This window comes from Thunnus albacares, chromosome 5 (assembly GCF_914725855.1).
Source record: "Thunnus albacares chromosome 5, fThuAlb1.1, whole genome shotgun sequence".
Lineage (NCBI taxonomy): Eukaryota > Metazoa > Chordata > Actinopteri > Scombriformes > Scombridae > Thunnus > Thunnus albacares.
The window spans coordinates 22,558,842-22,576,753 of NC_058110.1; the positions used below are offsets into that span (position 1 = coordinate 22,558,842).

Here is a 17,912-nt window from a genome sequence, read left to right on the forward strand (position 1 = left end):
TGCTTTTATATGTGCAGCTTTTCTACGCAGTGTAAGGTCTTTTTTGTCCATCATAATCGACGCTATAGCAAAACAACTCTGCGAAAGTTATTTTCTGTTACACCGGCTGGTGTAAACATGAATTGTACAATGGAGTTGTGTCTCCCCGTAAAATCACTCTACACTAATGTTTAGGGATGTGCCACACACACTGGATTGCACTACGATGTGTTTTATGATACCGTAAGTTAATATACTGACTTATATATACGTTTTTAATATCCAATTACTATAATTAACAAGGTGGCATCGAAGCAGTTATGGCCAAACATGCGGTGCTGTCATTGGGTGCAAACATGTGGAGATGTCTGGCCTGTGCAAAGTCAGAGCTGCGTCTGGATCTTACTCTAGCCTGTGGACAATCTTTCCGGTAAGTTGGTTAAGGTTCACGTGTAGCCTGTCAGCATCATAATCAACAGGAGACTTGCAGGGCAGACCCGACACAGTTTAGATCATCCTCTTGTGTCTTTGCATTCACACATATCTCAACCCACAGCTGGAGGGAGACTGCAGAAGGCCACTGGACCGGAGTGATGGGAGGACGAGTGTGGACTCTGACCCAGACAGATGACACTTTGTGGTACCACGTTTACAAAAACCACGACAAGCAGGAGGAGGGAAGTCTAAGTGACAGGAAGAGGAGAGCTGGTGCTACTCTCCAGGAGGAAATCAAGTCAGAGATGAGATTTAAAGGGGCTCTGAAGAAGGAAGAAGAGGAGCCAGTGGCTGTGACCCCACAGCACGACACTGAAGAGGAAGAAGAGATGCTGAGAGATTACTTCCAGCTGAACGTGAAGCTGGGGGATCTGTACAGGGAGTGGGGAGCAGCAGACCCCCACTTCAGGCATATTGCGGACATCTTCACTGGTCAGTGTTTGTGTGTGTGTGTGTGTGTTACACAGTAAGTAATGACTGAGATGATATTTGTTTCACCAAATGTGTCTGTAATACACTGTTTTCTTTCCCCAGGTGTGCGAATGCTACGCCAGGACCCCACTGAATGCCTGTTTTCCTTCATTTGCACCTCCAACAACCACATCTCTCGTATCCAGGGCATGGTAGAGCGGCTGTGTCAGGCTCTGGGCGCCCCACTGTGCCAGCTGGATCAAACCTCTTACTACAACTTTCCTTCCCTGTCTGCGCTTGCAGGTGTTACATACATTCCCCACAGACCTACACCACTATTTATAATCTTGAAATACTATCACCTGTGCAGGGTTTACAAATCTGGCAGGGCCCTGGGTCTCTTGGATGCTCACAAATATTTTTTGCCCCATATGTTTTGCTGTAGTGCTTTGCTAGTGGTTCAGTGGCAGAAATTCTTGCCAAACAGCAGACACTATATTTTCAGTGGTACATAACCACATTTCACATGAGACATATAGTTTTTACTACCACCTTCATTTGATTTCAGCCTCTGATATATGAGAGTATAATAATAAGATCAGTACTTAGGTTGAACTGAGTGGTATAAAAACTTCCGGGTTCCTAAATATTTCATGTAGCAGTATATCTACTTCAATAAGAGAACTTGTGGGGCTACTTACTGGAATCTTTCCAATAAAAAAAGTATGTTTGTACTGAACACAGTGATCATAATTGTGTTGTTTTCTACATTGTAATTGGCAGACAGCAGCGTAGAGGCCTGTCTCCGGGAGCTTGGTTTTGGATACAGGGCTCGGTTCCTGCAGCAGAGTGCTAAACAGATTCTGGACACCCATGGGCTCCAGTGGCTTGAAGGTCTACGAGGTGTCCCGTATCTGCAGGCCCGTGATGCTCTCCGTACTCTCCCTGGTGTGGGCACCAAGGTACAGCAGGAACAGAACCTGTTAGCCTCATATGGTTTATTTGTATTTATGGGTAGAGAACATAGGGAGTGCACTTATAACAGTAATATGTGGTTAAGGCTTTGTGGTGTCCTGTAGGTGGCAGACTGTGTATGTCTGATGTCCCTGGATAAGTCAGAGGCCGTGCCCATCGACACACATGTGTGGCAGATTGCAAAGCGTGACTACAAATATGCTGCTGGCAACGGACAGAAAACCATCACAGATAAACTTCACAAAGATATTGGTTAGTATTGATGCACCTCATTGGTAGTGTTACACTGGCTGTAAACAATGAATAATGATTATCTTTAATTGTTAAGACAATGCCAAATGTTATATTTCTACACAGGGGATTTTTTCAGAAAGCTGTGGGGTCCTTATGCTGGTTGGGCGCAGTCGGTGAGTGTCATCTTTCAGTATCGGTCGATGAGTTTCTGTCTGTTTGCACTCTGCCCACAATAACCACAGATTGTCTTTCCCTGCTTTAGGTGTTGTTCTGTGCTGACCTCAAGAAGTTCCAAAAGCTGAAAGAAACGTTGCATCTGAAGAAGCCAAAAAAAGAGGAAGACAGTGAAGAAGAGAGGATGGTAGCATGTAAGAAAACAAAAATAAAGACGGAAGAAAATGGAACTGTGAAAAACAGGAAAACCAAGCCAGCATGTCACAAGAGAGCAAAGAAGTCTGTTAAGGATGAGAAGGTGGTGTGAGGTAAACAAGCCTCTTACATCAGGATTCACATCAGCACCAGACATTTTCCACACACTTTTTTAACTCGGCTTCATGTTTGAAAATGAAATACATAAAGGATTAATTTGCTAGGAACATGGTATAAAACTGATCATTGTAAAAAAAAGATTCTCAGGTTATTGTACATATGTTTGTGTTGTTTACTGTAACCTCTCCTATGTCTACTTTCCCTACTTCAAATGCCAACACACTGGTGATTTTTATAATAAATAGAAAACAGCTTATTCACTATTTTTGTTTAGTCCATAGTAGCTCATTTATTAATACAGGCACCTTCAATCTCACTAAAACCATCTCTGTCATGGTTGCTCTCAGTTGGGTTTAATGTTGCCATAAGTGGCCTCTAGGTGGCAGCAAGCATTAGAAGCTATTGCCCTGCAAGCTAATATCACATAGTGGGTCATTTGCTTTAGCCATCCTTCTTTTTTTAAATTTGAGAACAAATTGCACTATTTGTTGCGTGAATACTTTATGTCAGCCCCCCTGGGTTTCTGTTACACTGCATACCAATACGTCATGGCATTTGTATGCATGTCTGAAAAGGTCGTAGGACACTAAAATGGTGTGTTGTGTTTCTTCAGTGCATTCCCTGCATCGAAATGGTGTGTCTGTCTGTTGGATCATAAAAAAGTGGCTTGGCTGGGTGGTTGTGAAATGCCATGATGTCTGTATGTTTATCTATAGGCATTAGTTGACTGTGTCAGCTGGTCTTTTTATAGCAGGGATTGCAGTTATCTGCTGTCACTGCTCGGGGCTAGTGTGACAGTCTCTGGTGACATCATGGACATGTCTTTTGGAGTGTTTTGCCTCTTACTGTCCCTTTACAACAGTGACAGAGCAAGATATTAGTTTGTTTAAAATATATGGAAAAAATTATTCTAAAATGTGGTAACAGCTTCTTGACCTAATTTGAAAGACATATTTTCATGTAGGCTTAAGTGAGCAGGTGCACAGCCTTGTTGCGTCTGTGTGGGGGTCTGCATATGCATGTCTTACATCTATAGATGTTGTTTATTTGTGGAAGTGTGTGCAGCCATGCGTGTTAACGAATATGTGAGTCAGCTTTCATCCCCACTCTGGTTGAGCTGGACAGAAGCTGGGGCCCAGCTCTAGGGCACAGTCAGGGTGAAGAAGAAAAGCAGCAGTAAAAATAGAGCCGAGAGAACAGGAGAAACGAAACAAAAAGAGAGGGATAGGTGAAAGTGTGCTGGAGGTGGGGACATGAGTTTTAAAGGAAAAGCCATGTGCACACGCAAGTTGTACACGCAAAGACTAACGACACAACAGTGGCCTGTGCATTATGCAAGAGATGGGTCTCAGCTTGTGCTATGCCCTCTGGAACTGTTCAGTCGAAAGGACATCTCTCTACGCACCTACTTTCTCTAAGAGGGCTTTATTATTTCCTACAGGCACCAGGGGGCGCCACATTTGTAGTGCCAGCAAATAGGAGACATTTCCGTTTACTTCCAGATGTGCAGCATCATGATTGAATTTGTTTGCCTCTGGATGATGGTTTGATAACACTTTATTTTTCCAGGCCCTTTTTTTATACTAATTTACTGGAAAAGTAATTTGCTGGTATTTAACGGTTAATTTTAGGACATTTTACAGAGATGTGATTTTATATAGACGTCATTATACTGTACATTGGACATTTTCTGGAAAACCAAAACTGTTTATGGACAAAGTGGGAATGTTTTTTGACTAATCCAAATAATTAAATACCTGGAAAATCAAGGCACACTATCACACTGATGCAGAAATCATGTAAAAATCTAATATGTTGCCATAAAGCAAGCACTGATTTGCAAAATTGTGGTCAATACAAACAACCAGAGATATCAAAGCAATAGCCATCACAATATAAATGGTATATCAGTATCTCTGACAATTCATAAATTTGTATTATTTTACAGTATAATCATATTGCACTTTACGTCAAAGGTTACAGTATTTTTAAATGTTTTGATCTTTTTTTTTCATATGTAGGCCTGTGCAGGTTTCTCTCCCCTGTGAGCCCAAAAATGATCAATGTACATTAACCCTCCTCTCTCTGCTACTAAAAATGATGGATGTTATTATTCCTGAGTAGTAACAGATGTATTATATAACAGTATATGATACAATACCTAAGATGGATAAAATATAGAGATTGTGTTGTTTCACTTTAGATGTGGTGAAACCCAATGCTACTGTAGGCGGCCGTTGGGGAGCCCGAGAGACAAGGGAAGGCAGTCCCCACATGGAAGTCTGTCTTTGAGGCCCAGTATTGGGGAGATTATTCTTTGGTGTCTAGACAGCTATAGGGTGAGGGGGAAAAGCCATGGAGAGAGAGAGTTGGCAGAGATATTTTCAGATCTCAAGCTTTCCTGACTCATAATATGTGCAAATGGATGTTAGCATATGAAGGTCTTGGCTGTTCTTAATGAAAGGGGCTTATTTTGTGGGGATAATTAATACGTTCTACCATCTGATAGGATCCCCTGCTTGGCTGGCAGTGATTAAGGTTCAATGCCGTATAGATTGGGAGAAAGAAACAGTTCCGTCTGCTCCAGTGTTGAATTTCAGAGCCCCTACCAGGATCAATCCAAATGACTAAGTGGAATGTATTTCCCCACATTCCTGGACAAAGATGGTATAGTAACACTATCCACAGTATATATGGGTGTGGGAGACCAGGAGGACCATGGGTTTGGTGTGTGTCAGTGTCAGTGCAGCTAACTCCCTCCTTTTTAAGAATTTGTTCATTTAGCGAGCTTGAAATACTGCGCCCCTCTCACTTTATTTAAAGGCCTGCTAAAAATTCCCTATACGAAGAGCTGTGATATAATGTGATATACGTGTCAGCTACAGGTTTGACCTGCTTTATTTAAGATAAGTAGGACATGTAAACATACAGTAGTCCAGGTTATTTTATACGCATTTATAAGGAAAATTTGAATTATTTAATTGAAAATGATAAAATTGGTACCCGTATGGAGAAAAATCAAGTGTAAAATTCTACACACACTCCCTGACGAGCTTGACTGTGTCATTAAATACAGTTACCGGCTGACTGTGTTGACAAAACTGTGTCTTTGAGGCACTTTTGTGTATGAAGAGCTTATCTGAAATAAAGTCAATTTAGAAAGTGGGACAAAAGGACAAAATCGCCTCATATCCAGGCATTAATTATGGAACAAAGTTCCAATTTTATTCAGCTAATTAACACAGGACCACCAAAGTACCTCAATGTCTCATTTATCTCTTAACTCTTGTGGAGTGTTCACTAAGCTCCCCCTCGCGGTAAAATAAAGACTCATCAGCGCCTTTAAATATATATTGAGGATGTCAGATGAGTTAGACCCCCCACTGGTACACCAGATTACTGTAATCTTGTTATAGCAGAAAAATAAAAGTAAATTAATACATAAACACTGCACCCAGGAGATGAGTAGCACAAGAGGCACACACAAAAACACACAAAATGCCTACATGTGTTAATCTAAATTACATGACATCTCTTGCTAAAACTTGACATACAATAAACATGCATTCTTTATTCTTCTTTATTTGTTTGATACCTTTGCACATCCCCTACCTCTACAATATTAGTCATAATCCATGTACAATAATGTGATTACCATGCTGAAGTGTCCTCGCTCCTCATGTCCAAACCCCTCAGTGTCCTCCTGCTGGCTCAGTAGTAATGTAATGGCATTAGTAAAATCCTCTGAGCTGCACAGGTTATTTTAGGACTCGGGCAATCTAATGAAAGTGACAAATACACAGAGAGAAATAATGAGTAGAGAATGAGATGGTCACCTGCATGTAAACTGAGATTATATCTGCATTTCTGCAGAGAATGGAGCCTCAACAGCATGTCCAAACTAGAATGTTGTGTTTGTGTAACAGTGAGACAATCAGGTGGGGGGGATGAAAGGGAGGCACAGAGCCAAGGTGCAGCATGAGGAAACTGTATCATCTTGGCTCAGGTTGGCTTGTTCCTCTCTACAAACCCTGGTTGGAGGGCAGGAGAGGAGAGGGAGCTAGAGTTTCATGCACAGCTTTGTTCCCAGCTTATTGTCCTCTCTGCTGCTGCTGCTGCTGCACCACTCTGCCAGAAATGTCAGGTGCATCCTCACCTGTATCCACATGACACACCTTTCACACCACCTGGCCACTTTAACAAACCGGTGTGCGTCATGACACTTTATTATCAGCTATAATCTGAGGGAAAAAACCCCAGAATCTGGATAGTGGCACTTTCAATGCTGTGTGATGATGTCAATGTCGGTGTCGTCATATTGCCAGAGGGCACTGTCTAAACAGGCTGCTTACTAAAGGTAGATGAAGCGATACAGTGCTCAGGCTGAAACTACGTGCAGGGCTGTTGCGTAACAGACGTGCCAGGCGGTAGGTTAGTAGGTAGGCAATCGTGTTTATCCGCTTGTGAGAGAGAAAAAATGAGAGGGAGGGAGCGATGTGGAGAGAGATGGAGCGGTCGGGGGGGGCGTACATCTCCTCCTTAGCTCATGGTTGGAGAGCTGGCAGCGTTACAAGGCTGAACGCAGCCTCTCTGTGTGTCGATAGAGGACCGTTTACTCTTCAGTTGTATGCTGCAGCTAATAAACGGTGAACCTGGACTACACTTTTCCTTTTGCTAACACGTCGGTATGCCCTAATCGCTATCCTGCCGCAGAGGACGCCATCGGAGAGGAGCCACACAGACCTGCAGGTATGTTTGGTGGTAACGGGTGGACAACGATAACATCTGTGGAGTGGCTGCTATGCGGCGTTACTTTGCGCAGTGATTCATGCGTAACGTTGCCTTTACCTGCGCCGCTGTACCACCAGGTTCACACGCTATTAATGTTAATTTAACATACTGAGGGTTTGCCCTACCCTCACATATTTACCTGTACGTGGTTTCCTGTGTGCTACTCTTTGTACGTTGTTAATGTCCACAGGACAAAGCGGCACTTATGGAGAAATGTGTCAGTTGAAGCCATCACGTCGGCTTCTTGCCGTTTGGATGGTAACGTAACGTTACACAGTAACGTTAGCTTGTGATGAACGGAGAATAACAGCCTTCGACGAACTGCTAAAACACAGCATAACTAAATCCTACCATATTGAATTAAACTGAAGCGATTTTTTTATTCAGAAACTAACATAGTCCTGCAAAGTTTACGTGGTCACGTTATACGTTATTGTAGCTAACGTTACTCAGCGTTAGCACCGTTGTCTAACGTTACCGTTAGCTAACAGTTACTACGGAATGGTACGTATAACCGCCAGTTTACGGGGCGTAACGTTGTCCATAAAGGAGGACCTAACCTGGGTTATATCGGTACAGTAGGCTCTGTTGTTAATTTAGTTTTATCGCATGCTTTCTTAGTAAAGTAGGCCTTTTCGCTTCAGTTGTTTGATAATGAGCCAACTAAGTTACTGGGAAGCTTATAAATAATCCCAGTTTATGACACATTATATAGCCCACTTCACGCTCCACAAGCAATGCGATTCAGCCAGCAGCTTCTCGTGTTTCATTAGACTGAATAGCGAACCAAAATGTCCCAAATGTCCCAGGAAATTGAAAAGGCTTGACTGCCAAGAAAGTGAGTGCTCTTTAGTGAAACAGCAACAAGTGGAGTAAGTTACTATTTCTCCATTTGTCCAGTGCTAGCAGGTGCGCAACGTGTTGTGGTTTATTGTTTACAGTAGGGTAATACATTTAAGAGGGTTGCTTAACCTCAGCATGCAGGCACAAGGGTTGCGGCACTTTAAGGATCTGGATTCACCTGTTCCTCATCAGGATACATTAGGACGCATCCAGCGGAGGGAGACGGCAAACAGAGGCGAAACCGTGCCAGTGCGCCTGTCAATGAAAGCGCACACAGCCCAGAGCTGCTCCAAAGTGCTGCTGGATGTAACGCAGAGCCCTGCCTGACCACTTGAATTCAAAAGAAAAACAACACACCCTGATCCACTGACAAGACAAAACGGCCCTATCCGTTTCTAAAGCACCTCAAAAAAGATTTACTGCCTGCTTTGATAGTGGTTTCATGGAGAAGTGATGTGGTTTTTAGAGTAAAAGGGTGTAACAGGACAGAAGCTATTCAATGCAGACATGCCTCAGTATTGAGTAGCCTTTAAATGACTTACTTATGGCTTTGCTTGTGAAAAAAATATCATTCACTCGTATTTTGGGCCAGAGGCTTTTAAACTGGCAGGATATTTAAATAATACCTTCCAGCAGACACAACACGCTTGCCAGAACAGACAGTCCTAAACTGTCAGAACAGTGGAAAATGAACCATAATTCAAGACATCAGTATATCAATGAAGTACAAACCCACAAAGCAATAGACATCATCTATCCCCAAGTTTTTTTTTCTTTTACATATTTTTTTAAAGATCTTTTTGGCTATGTGAAGACCAAGTAGTCTAGTAAATGCATTATTACATTTTTAAGAAGTTGTAAATATGCCCCAAATAAGCACACACATGTACAAGATAATGCTTTATACAATCTGTTTGCAAATTCAGTAATTGCCACACAACACACCACTTAACACAGCCGTTATTTTTATTGCATCCAGCTGTAACAATGTGAGAGTACTGGGTTGAAGTGGAGCTGTGGTTAACTCCCTGTTGCAGGCAAACAGTTTATGACTTGTGATGCCTGTAATCTCTTTTCCTGAAAGTGTTTGGTGACTTGACATGGCTTGGCAGCTGTCTCAATCAGTCACCAGGCTTGCTCTCTCACATGGTGTGTTTCTGAGAATGTGTGTGAGCCCTTTTTTGAACATCTGGACAGGCCATATTATATTATTATCACTGAATCTGTGTAAATGTTGTGGTAAACTTTTCTTGCCATGGTCACCATCATATGTCAATATTTGTAGCATGTGTGAGCTAGCCTCGTGTGCAGAGGGCTGTGTCTGTTGAGATTGTGTGTGTGTGTGTGTGTGTGTGTGTGTGTGTGTGTGTGTGTGTGTGTGTGTGGTTGAGTCACAGCACACTTAAAGCGCCTCACCCTTTCAGGCTGACCTTCAGCCTTTGATCTGTGGCTCGCGTGAAGGCGGAACATCAGTCAAAGATGTTGTGGGGCTCTGCACTTTTAAGCTGGACATCCGCTTCAATTGGGGATCAAAAGCATCCGTGATTGGTTCCGGAGCCTCCTCTCTTCATATAGCACGACTTCTCTGTGTGGTCGGTTACTCCGCTGAAGTTTTGACACTCCCCCCCCCAGGCAGTGGAGCACCATGACAGAGGCATCTTTAACAGGCTTTGGTTTGTCTTAAGAGCTAAATGGTCAGCTTTAGTCTCAGGCAGAGGTCTACAAGTTGGCTGACCTCCCGTGGATAACATCCTGGAGTATCATTAATGCATGTGAAGCTTGTAGATCTCCTGATGTATTAATCAATTTAATTTAAACTGAGTTGTTAGCTGCCTGTTTGAGTTGATTATTTTGATATGGTAGCTATAAAATAAATAAAACAAGCAAGAGAATATTGTGGGAGCTGTTTGCAATCCATATGTTATTTCAAGGTGTGGAATTTTTAACGGTCAAACCAGCGACCCCCCCCCCCTCCCCACCACCCGCATACCAACATAACCACACATACTCCCTCTCCCATTTTCCCCCTTCTTTCTGTCTCACGTACACACATATTCACATACACTGCTTCACAGTCTCACCTCTCCCCCTACATAGCACAGTACAAACAAGTTATACATCTGTATGGCAAGCTGATGGGTGAGCAGTAATATTTAACTGCTCTGTTGGACTGGGGAACCGTTGCTCACAGCTCTCTGCTGGTTTATTCCAGTCTCTTTCTTTTTCTCCTTGTCTTTGCTCTCGGCATCTCTCCATCTCTGCTGTCACTGCAGAAACTGTATTTTTGTTCATAGTTTTTTTTGTGCCTTGTAATCAGAATCTTAGGTTTTGTGTCTTTTTATTTCCCTCTGCTTTACTCATATTCTTCCCCATCTTCCGTTAACCAGCTAAGCGCCTCTCTGGTCGTGACTTCTAATCCTACTCATTTGACAGACACCTTGACATTGGATACTACTTAGAGTCAATTAACTAGGTAGTGGGTACTCAGTCAAAGACACAGCCTTGTAAGCTCTGACACACACAACACGAGCATGTGTCCACAAAAATTCACACATATTGCTGCAGACTAGACCTGCGTAATGTTTTTAATTTTTAGCTAAGACTGACATATCCCAAGAACAGGATTGCCATCAAATTTTGTACAGGCATTCATGTAGGGCTGCAACTAATGATTATTTTCATTATCAATCTATTAATAAAATGTCATAAAATAGTGAAAAATGCCTGTTATAGTTTTATAGAGCTCATGGTGAAGACCTCAAATGTCTTGTTTCGTCTTATCAGCAGGCCAAAATATTCAACATATTCAATTTACTATCATGTATGACATAGAAAAGCTTCAAATTCTCACATTCGAAAAGCTGCAATAAGCAAATTTTCGGTATATTTCCTTAAAAAATGACTAAAACAATATTTGATCATCAAAATAGTTGCTGAGTCATTTTCTGTTGATCAGTTAATTGATTAATCAACTAATTGTTGCAGCTCTACATTCATGGTGCCCAAACAGTGAATCCTAATGACTCTAGTGATCCCCTGGCTTTTTCCCCAGTGCCTCTATGAGCTTGACATTTGCCATTTTGAGTGAAATGTCTCAATAACTATTAAATGGATTGACATTAAATTTGGTAGATACAATCGTGTTCCCCTCAGTATGAATTGTAATAACTTTGGTGATACCTGCAGAGCTAATGACATTCCCATCAGCCTCAGCTGTACTGTGTGTTTAGTGCAGAATAGCAAATATTAACATATTAACATGTTAACACATTAAATATGGTTAACATGGTAAACATTATACCTGCTAGCTAAAAATCAGCATTTTAGCATTGTCATTGTGAGCATGTTAGCGTTCTGACTTTAGCATTTAGCCTTACAGAGCTGCTGATGTGGCTGTAGACTCTTGTTGCAGATACAATAGGAGTTTCTGTAACAAATAAATACCAAAAGAATTTGTTTTCCTACAAAACCCTTTACTTCATTTAACATGTCGTAAATTTTAATGAGTAAAAGTTGCACAAGAACTTTGCGTAGACAAAATAAAGTGTAAAACTGGTAAAATGGTGATTTTAATAAGGAACAAACTTGTAAAAGAATACGAGATTAACAATTTAACCAAACATTCGTTGCCAGATTTCAGCACTTGACAGTTTTCAATGATGCCACAGATACAGTTTGGTTGATAACAAAAAAAGTATTTTGGTTTGACACCCAGCCCTGATGGAGACAAGTGTACATTAGACCGGCCTTTGTTGAAAAGACACAGGGCCTTCTGTCCGCAAACAGACTTATATCTGCTGCTGGAAATATTCACTCAAATTAATGGAAATTTTGCACTGCCAGACTGGAATCTGGCAGAGGAGAGAGTGAACATTTGCAAGAAAAAGGGAGATACTCCAAAAACTTCACTGCACACACCCCACCCCCTCTGCTTGGTTCCTTATGTAGGAACATCAGCTAGTTATATTAATACATTAGTGTAGACATGACATCACTACTGCAATGATTAACTGATTAGTAGCAGCTGCTGTAGTACTGAGTAATGTGATTGTATAACCAGCAGGTCTATACTGTGGGGAAGGAGTTTATAGTAATCTTCAGATTGCTGCTCGCTGCTGTACTATTCGATATTATCCGTGGGCATTTCCTGCTCTGAATAGAGGACGTATTGTGCAAGAGAGAGTGACGACATCTACACAACATGCCCAACCCAGTGCAAATGAAATACAGAGTGATGTGTCCCTTGGCCCCTGGGGGGGCTGAACATGATAAAAATACTCTGACTGACTGTGCACCCTTCTTCTTTCTCCCCCTGGACAGCCACAGAGTGTGTGAGTGTGTGTTTCTGTATTTTACTCACTGTTGAGGGAGGCAGTACACAAAGATGTGGCGTGGAGGGCTGAGAGGATGTAGCCAAACACCAAATTAGGTGATTACACTGATCTGGTCTTTGTAGTGTTTGGTTGGAAATGAAATCCAACGACACACATGGTCGCCTTTTCCTGGCCTGTAATTCAAACTGCTTAGAGAATCGGCCAGTCTTCCTAAATTTGCTCCATTTGTATTAGTGCAATGGAAACTCAAACGGTCTAAATCCAGTGGAGAAAAATATTTTGGGGAACCGTATGTGTGTGCGCCTTATGACTGATGTGTGTAGATGAGATTAATGTTGACAGCATTTCAAATACAGCGGCAGAGTGTTTCTCGCCACTCACTGAAGCTTATTTTGCCAGATGCCTTTGGAGAATCATTAATCTCTACCTACCTTTATACACATACACACATAAACACACAGGCTGACTCATGCTGGATTACTTTGGATGAAGATAGCGGCATGTTTATTAAAAGCCATTTCTCAATAGTGAGGTTGTTTATCCTTGGCTGCCAGTGATTACACACCTGCTAGTTAACCTCAGTGGAAAGGTGAAAAAGGCTCAGTTTCTCCGCTCGGCTTCCTGGACAGAATGCCATATCTGCATTTGGACCATAATAAAACCTGTTAGTCCTGAAACATAGTTTCCTCGTGACTCTTCTTTTTTTTCCTCAAATATTCTGCTTCTTAGTGCCTGTCAGCTTATATCAACTAGCAACCCCATCTCCTCTACATCCTCTAAATTTACAGCCTTCACCACTTCTCTCAGTCTTAATTTTGTCACGATCCCTTCAACCCCCCCCCCCCACCCCTTTAGCCATACTCTTCGCTGTCAGCTTCATTACATCACCAAGCCTCCTCCACCTTCTCCGCTTTTCCATCACTGCTTCTCCTATCCTTTCGGTGATATTACTCCTCTGTCTTATCTCCACATTCTTACCTCTACCTCCTCTGTTCCTGCTTATCTCTCTATCTTCAAGGCCCCCTTTTTCAACCCTCGCCCAGGAGCATGTTGTATGAGTGGGTTGAGATAACAACAGTTAAATGGGGGACAAGAGGAAAAGAAAAAAAGGGGGAAAACAGGCATTAATCAGAGGTTGGATTGGCCAACAGCTGGCTAGACTGAGAGCAGAAAAGGTGGCTGAGACAGGAAGGAAAATAAACATTGAGGCTACTGTGAGAGGGTCGAGATTGAGATATAGTACCACTTATGTTGCTATACATATGGACAGTTTTTCTGTCCAGCTGCTCTTGTAAAACACTCCCAATACTTAATAAACTAGAAAAGAAATCATGGGTGAACACAAGACAATCTGGATAGTAGCCTATATTTTCTCACATACCTATAGAATGCTCTGTGACTTCCTGCTTGGTGACTGACCCCCTTGTGTGTGCACATATACAACACATTTTTTCCAAATACTCATATAGATTACTCAATCGTATGTGTTCATGAGCATGAAATGCACACGTCAACCATGGCGGCAGCTGCAGTTACTTCTCGGCTGTGAATGGGGCCTAGGTGAGTCATAAGCAGTACAATGAATTCTTCCACAGGCACTGATTTCTATTTTCTGTGCTTTTTCCCCCAATGTTTCAGGCTGAAGTTTCAGTATGAGCCTGACTCTATTCCCAGAGGGTATCTCCCACTGTGAGTCATAGGTAGAGAGGCTGGTGTGAGCAAGAGAGGTTTATGTAAGTTGTAGGCTGAAACAGTAAAAGAAAATGGGTGTTTGTGATTGGAGTGATATGCATGTTTAGGCGATGCGACTGGCAGCTGTTTAGCTAGATGACTCGTTGGATTGTGTAATTCTCGAGGGCCGGGGGGGTTCTCGGTGTCACTGGGCTCTCTGAGCTTCACCACACTCGGCGTTACAGCTGTCAGCTCCTGGCATACATGACTTAAACAACTCACAGAAAAAGGGAGTCAAGTCCTGCCGCTTGGAACAAAGAACTGAAGAGGAGAAAGAAACTGATAGTCATCCAAAGAACATTTTATGGCAGAGATAATAAGGAAAAATCTATCCATCTGCCATTGAATGAAACCATCTGTGACACCTTTAGGGTTTTGGCTTGAAGTTTTGATGGTGCAACTTGTTATATAACTTACAAGCTGAAAACTCACCTTTGTTGATGTGTGTGTGTGTGTGTGTGTGTGTGTGTGTGTATGTGTGTCGGCATATGGGCCATATATTCTGAAACCGTACACCTTACCACACCCTGTGCGCCTGCTGGTGACATGCTGCTAAAACTACATGGGAGTTTCATTGACCTCTGAATCAGCATAACAAGTCTGCAATATGCACTCCTCAATTTTTAACTACTTAGATTATTCCATTAAGTAATATTCTTTAACAGTGAGGCACCAAACAATGATCATTACTGTTAAATAGATAAGATTGGGATCAATTTGCACCGTGTGATATCAAAATGTCTACATTTCCACAATACTTTATATGTCTGTGATTTGTAGTGTTTTCTTTTATGAAATTTACACAATCCCTGTTTTTCTCTGTCAACAGAAGCACAGTTGAAGGATGGTGTAACATACCGACAGAGGCACCAGGCACTGCTCACCACTCAGAGGCAGACCATGGCTCCCATATCCCTCCTTTTCTTAAGCCTCCTCCTCTCCTTCCTCTATCCTTCAGATGCCCAAGTCATCATTGACTCCTCCTCCTCCTCCTCCTCCTCCTCCTCCTTCACTCCTCTGGAGCTACCTATTAATTCCTCACCTCAACCAACTAAGCAGACTGTTCGATTCTGGCCCTCTTTGCCTCCCAGAGGACGCAGTGATGTGCCTATCAGAATTACAATCCAGGATAGGCTGACAACTACGAATGCAGTGCAGCAGGTGCAAAGAGTGACCCGTCCTACTGCACAGTCCACTCCTTCTTCTATATCAGCCCTTTCTATGCAGAATCTCAGCAGTGGGCCACTAACTCAACCAACATCCTCCAGGCCCAGGACTGACACAGCTAGTCTAGCACTCAGCAGGGCTCTTGCAAGGGGAGATGCTACAATAAAAGGCTCAACTCCACCTCTGCCAACTTTACCCTCCGCTGCTGTTGCTGAACCTGCAGGTGATAAGCCAGTGACAGTAGGCAATCTAGAGGAGGGATCAGTCGAAGGGACAGAGGATGATGATTTGCAGTGGTTGGGATCAAGTAGTACTCCAGCAGTGATACTTGTGAAGGAATCACCTGCTCCTCTGCCAACTGTCGGTGATGAAATGGCACAGTATCGACCGCAGGCACAGACTGCGATATCTGAAGGTTTATCATTTGAAATGTCTGATGTAAAGACACCAAAAACGGACAGTCCGACTGTGAAGCCCCAACTGTTACCGCTGACAACAGCCGGCAGAGTCTCTACGACACCACAGACTGAGACAAGAGCCACGCTGTCCCCTGTGGTAACACAGGCGACACCTCGGACTTCAGTATTAACAGGTGAGAAAACAAATATGTTAGAATGAAAGCCTCATGATGCTAAGGTGCTGTTGAGGTCGAAACCTTTGCATAATGTCAAAAATGTGTCTTTTCCACCAATCTTTAGGTGAATTGACAGCGAATACTCCATCCATCAACAGAGTTGCTCCAAAGCAGGACTCTGCTGCTGTGACATTACCCCAAACCACGACCACCACTGCTGGCTCCACTGAGAAACAGCCACAGACTGCAGGACAGCCAGTTACTGGTCAAAACCAAAACAGTTCACAATTAAACACGGTGACACACCAAGTGACGACCACAGTTACAGCAAGTGTGCTCACTACTACACAGGAGGCAGTGAAACCATCACCCAAAACAACAAATCAACCCAACAAAACAGCACTACTGGGTAGAAGCTCAGCTAACGCGACAGCCCGGACAGGTAAGAGAAGAAGGTCTTGCGCTTTGTGGTTGTTTAAGAAACAGCTGGATTGACTAGTTTTAGATTGAAAATGGAATTATTTGTGCAGCTGGGACTTTTTTGTTACTGGAAGAATCTGGAAAAGGCTTCAAAGGAGGGAAAAAGCAGAGACACTTTTCCATGGAAAGTGGGGTGTTAGTTATGTGGGGTAGACACAGCAAGGGAAGAAAGTATGAGTAGGAGGTGAGAGGGAGGTTTGAAGAGGGGGGGGGGGCAGGTAGAAAGCAGCCAGGCAAAGATATAGACGAGAGGAAAGTCAGACCTGAAAAAGAGACTGCTGGGAATACAGATGAGAGAGGAGACAGGGTTGGGTGAAAGTGTAGTGGAAGAAAGGTACAGGCGTAGAAATGCAGGGAGTGGGGATGGTAATGAAAACCAGATGCAGAGAGAAAGGGATGAAGGGAGGGGAACTGAGGAAAAGTCGATGGAAAAGGGGAAAGCATGACACATGGGGCACATGAGCCGGCCTCTTAGATACCTTGAGAACAACATCTTAATAACTTTTAAAATTCAGGTTCTCCTGCCCCATGAGCACATTTAAAACATTCAAGTGGGCTCCTTAGCAGGTCATTGAAAGGATTAACTGCCTGCATCCATGTACGTACATATCTGCCCACATTTACAGTATATCTGGGTCATAAACATAACTGTATTTCCTATGTGATGGAACAGGATATTTCTTTTTTAGTTCACTGCCACATGTGGACATATGTAAGCAGCGTGTGTGTTTAAGAAAAAAACTCAAGGGTAGGGGTAAGTTTAACCATATCCAGCTGCGAAATGTGATCGGCACATCTGGAATGTGTCTGCTCCTGTAAGAAAAAGAAAAAAAAAATTGAGGGAAGGAAGTAAAACATACCTTTATATAAATAAAGAAGTGTGTCTGTGATCTGTGTGCACTGCTTGCCTCATGTATGTGAGGCTGAGAGTGAAATGTGTGTGTGTTTGAGTAAAAGGAGGGACACAGTGAAGGAGAGAGCCAGGAAGTGCCACACATGTTGGAGTGAGTCATTAGTCGGTGTGTCAGCTTTATGGGCGTCTTCTACAGGGTGAGGACAGGCTTAAAGTCCTCCAAGAGGCTGATGGTTTGAGTGTTTTACCACTGATCATGTTGTTCCACCATCCATCAAGTTAAATCTGTAGGTGTGTGTAACAATTCCTTAAAAATAACTCTAGACGCATACCTGTTGGCTACAACTGTGTCTTAGTTTCCCATAAGTCACAAAGACCTTCCTGTAAAATAGTAATAGTAGTAGTATTGTTCAAGTAATTTAATGGTTAATTTAATGGCTCTAGTATGTTATCTTGACAGTCAAATAGCTCACAAAGTACTCAGTGATGAATGGACATATGATTGTAATTTTGTGGGGTGTTTCCTGTACCTTAAACAAACATGAGTAGCCTGTGT

At 42.6% G+C, this 17,912-nt stretch overlaps 2 protein-coding genes and 1 long non-coding RNA gene across 3 annotated transcripts in view; 2 read left to right on the forward strand and 1 right to left on the reverse strand.

Annotated features, from left to right (window-relative positions):
* On the forward strand, nucleotides 1-2,846 carry ogg1 (8-oxoguanine DNA glycosylase). Its single transcript, XM_044352392.1, has 7 exons — nucleotides 1-409; nucleotides 536-906; nucleotides 1,009-1,188; nucleotides 1,669-1,847; nucleotides 1,965-2,112; nucleotides 2,218-2,267; nucleotides 2,357-2,846. Exons 1-7 carry the CDS (start codon nucleotides 300-302, stop codon nucleotides 2,573-2,575), a joined length of 1,257 nt encoding a protein of 418 aa, XP_044208327.1. The 5' UTR covers nucleotides 1-299; the 3' UTR covers nucleotides 2,576-2,846.
* Nucleotides 2,327-9,614, reverse strand: LOC122982826. Its single transcript, XR_006403542.1, has 3 exons — nucleotides 7,514-9,614; nucleotides 6,239-6,362; nucleotides 2,327-2,410 (listed from the first exon to the last, which is right to left on the reverse strand). It is a non-coding gene; the product is annotated as an uncharacterized LOC122982826 (long non-coding RNA).
* Nucleotides 6,379-17,912, forward strand: part of LOC122982816 (proline-rich transmembrane protein 3) — a 16,929-nt gene continuing 5,395 nt past the window's right edge. Inside the window, exons 1-3 of the mRNA XM_044352390.1 lie at nucleotides 6,379-7,332; nucleotides 15,112-16,041; nucleotides 16,148-16,465. Coding sequence (XP_044208325.1) covers nucleotides 15,183-16,041; nucleotides 16,148-16,465 — 1,177 coding nt within the window. The 5' untranslated portion in view covers nucleotides 6,379-7,332; nucleotides 15,112-15,182. The remainder of the gene's footprint in view (nucleotides 7,333-15,111; nucleotides 16,042-16,147; nucleotides 16,466-17,912) is intronic.

Excerpts from the sequence above, each read along its gene's own strand:
- ogg1 (XM_044352392.1), top strand. The coding sequence starts at position 300 with ATGGCCAAACATGCGGTGCTGTCATTGGGTGCAAACATGTGGAGATGT. Across the intron at positions 907-1,008 it reads TATTGCGGACATCTTCACTG|GTGTGCGAATGCTACGCCAG; the intron begins GTCAGTGTTTGT and ends TTCTTTCCCCAG. Across the intron at positions 1,848-1,964 it reads TCCCTGGTGTGGGCACCAAG|GTGGCAGACTGTGTATGTCT; the intron begins GTACAGCAGGAA and ends GGTGTCCTGTAG.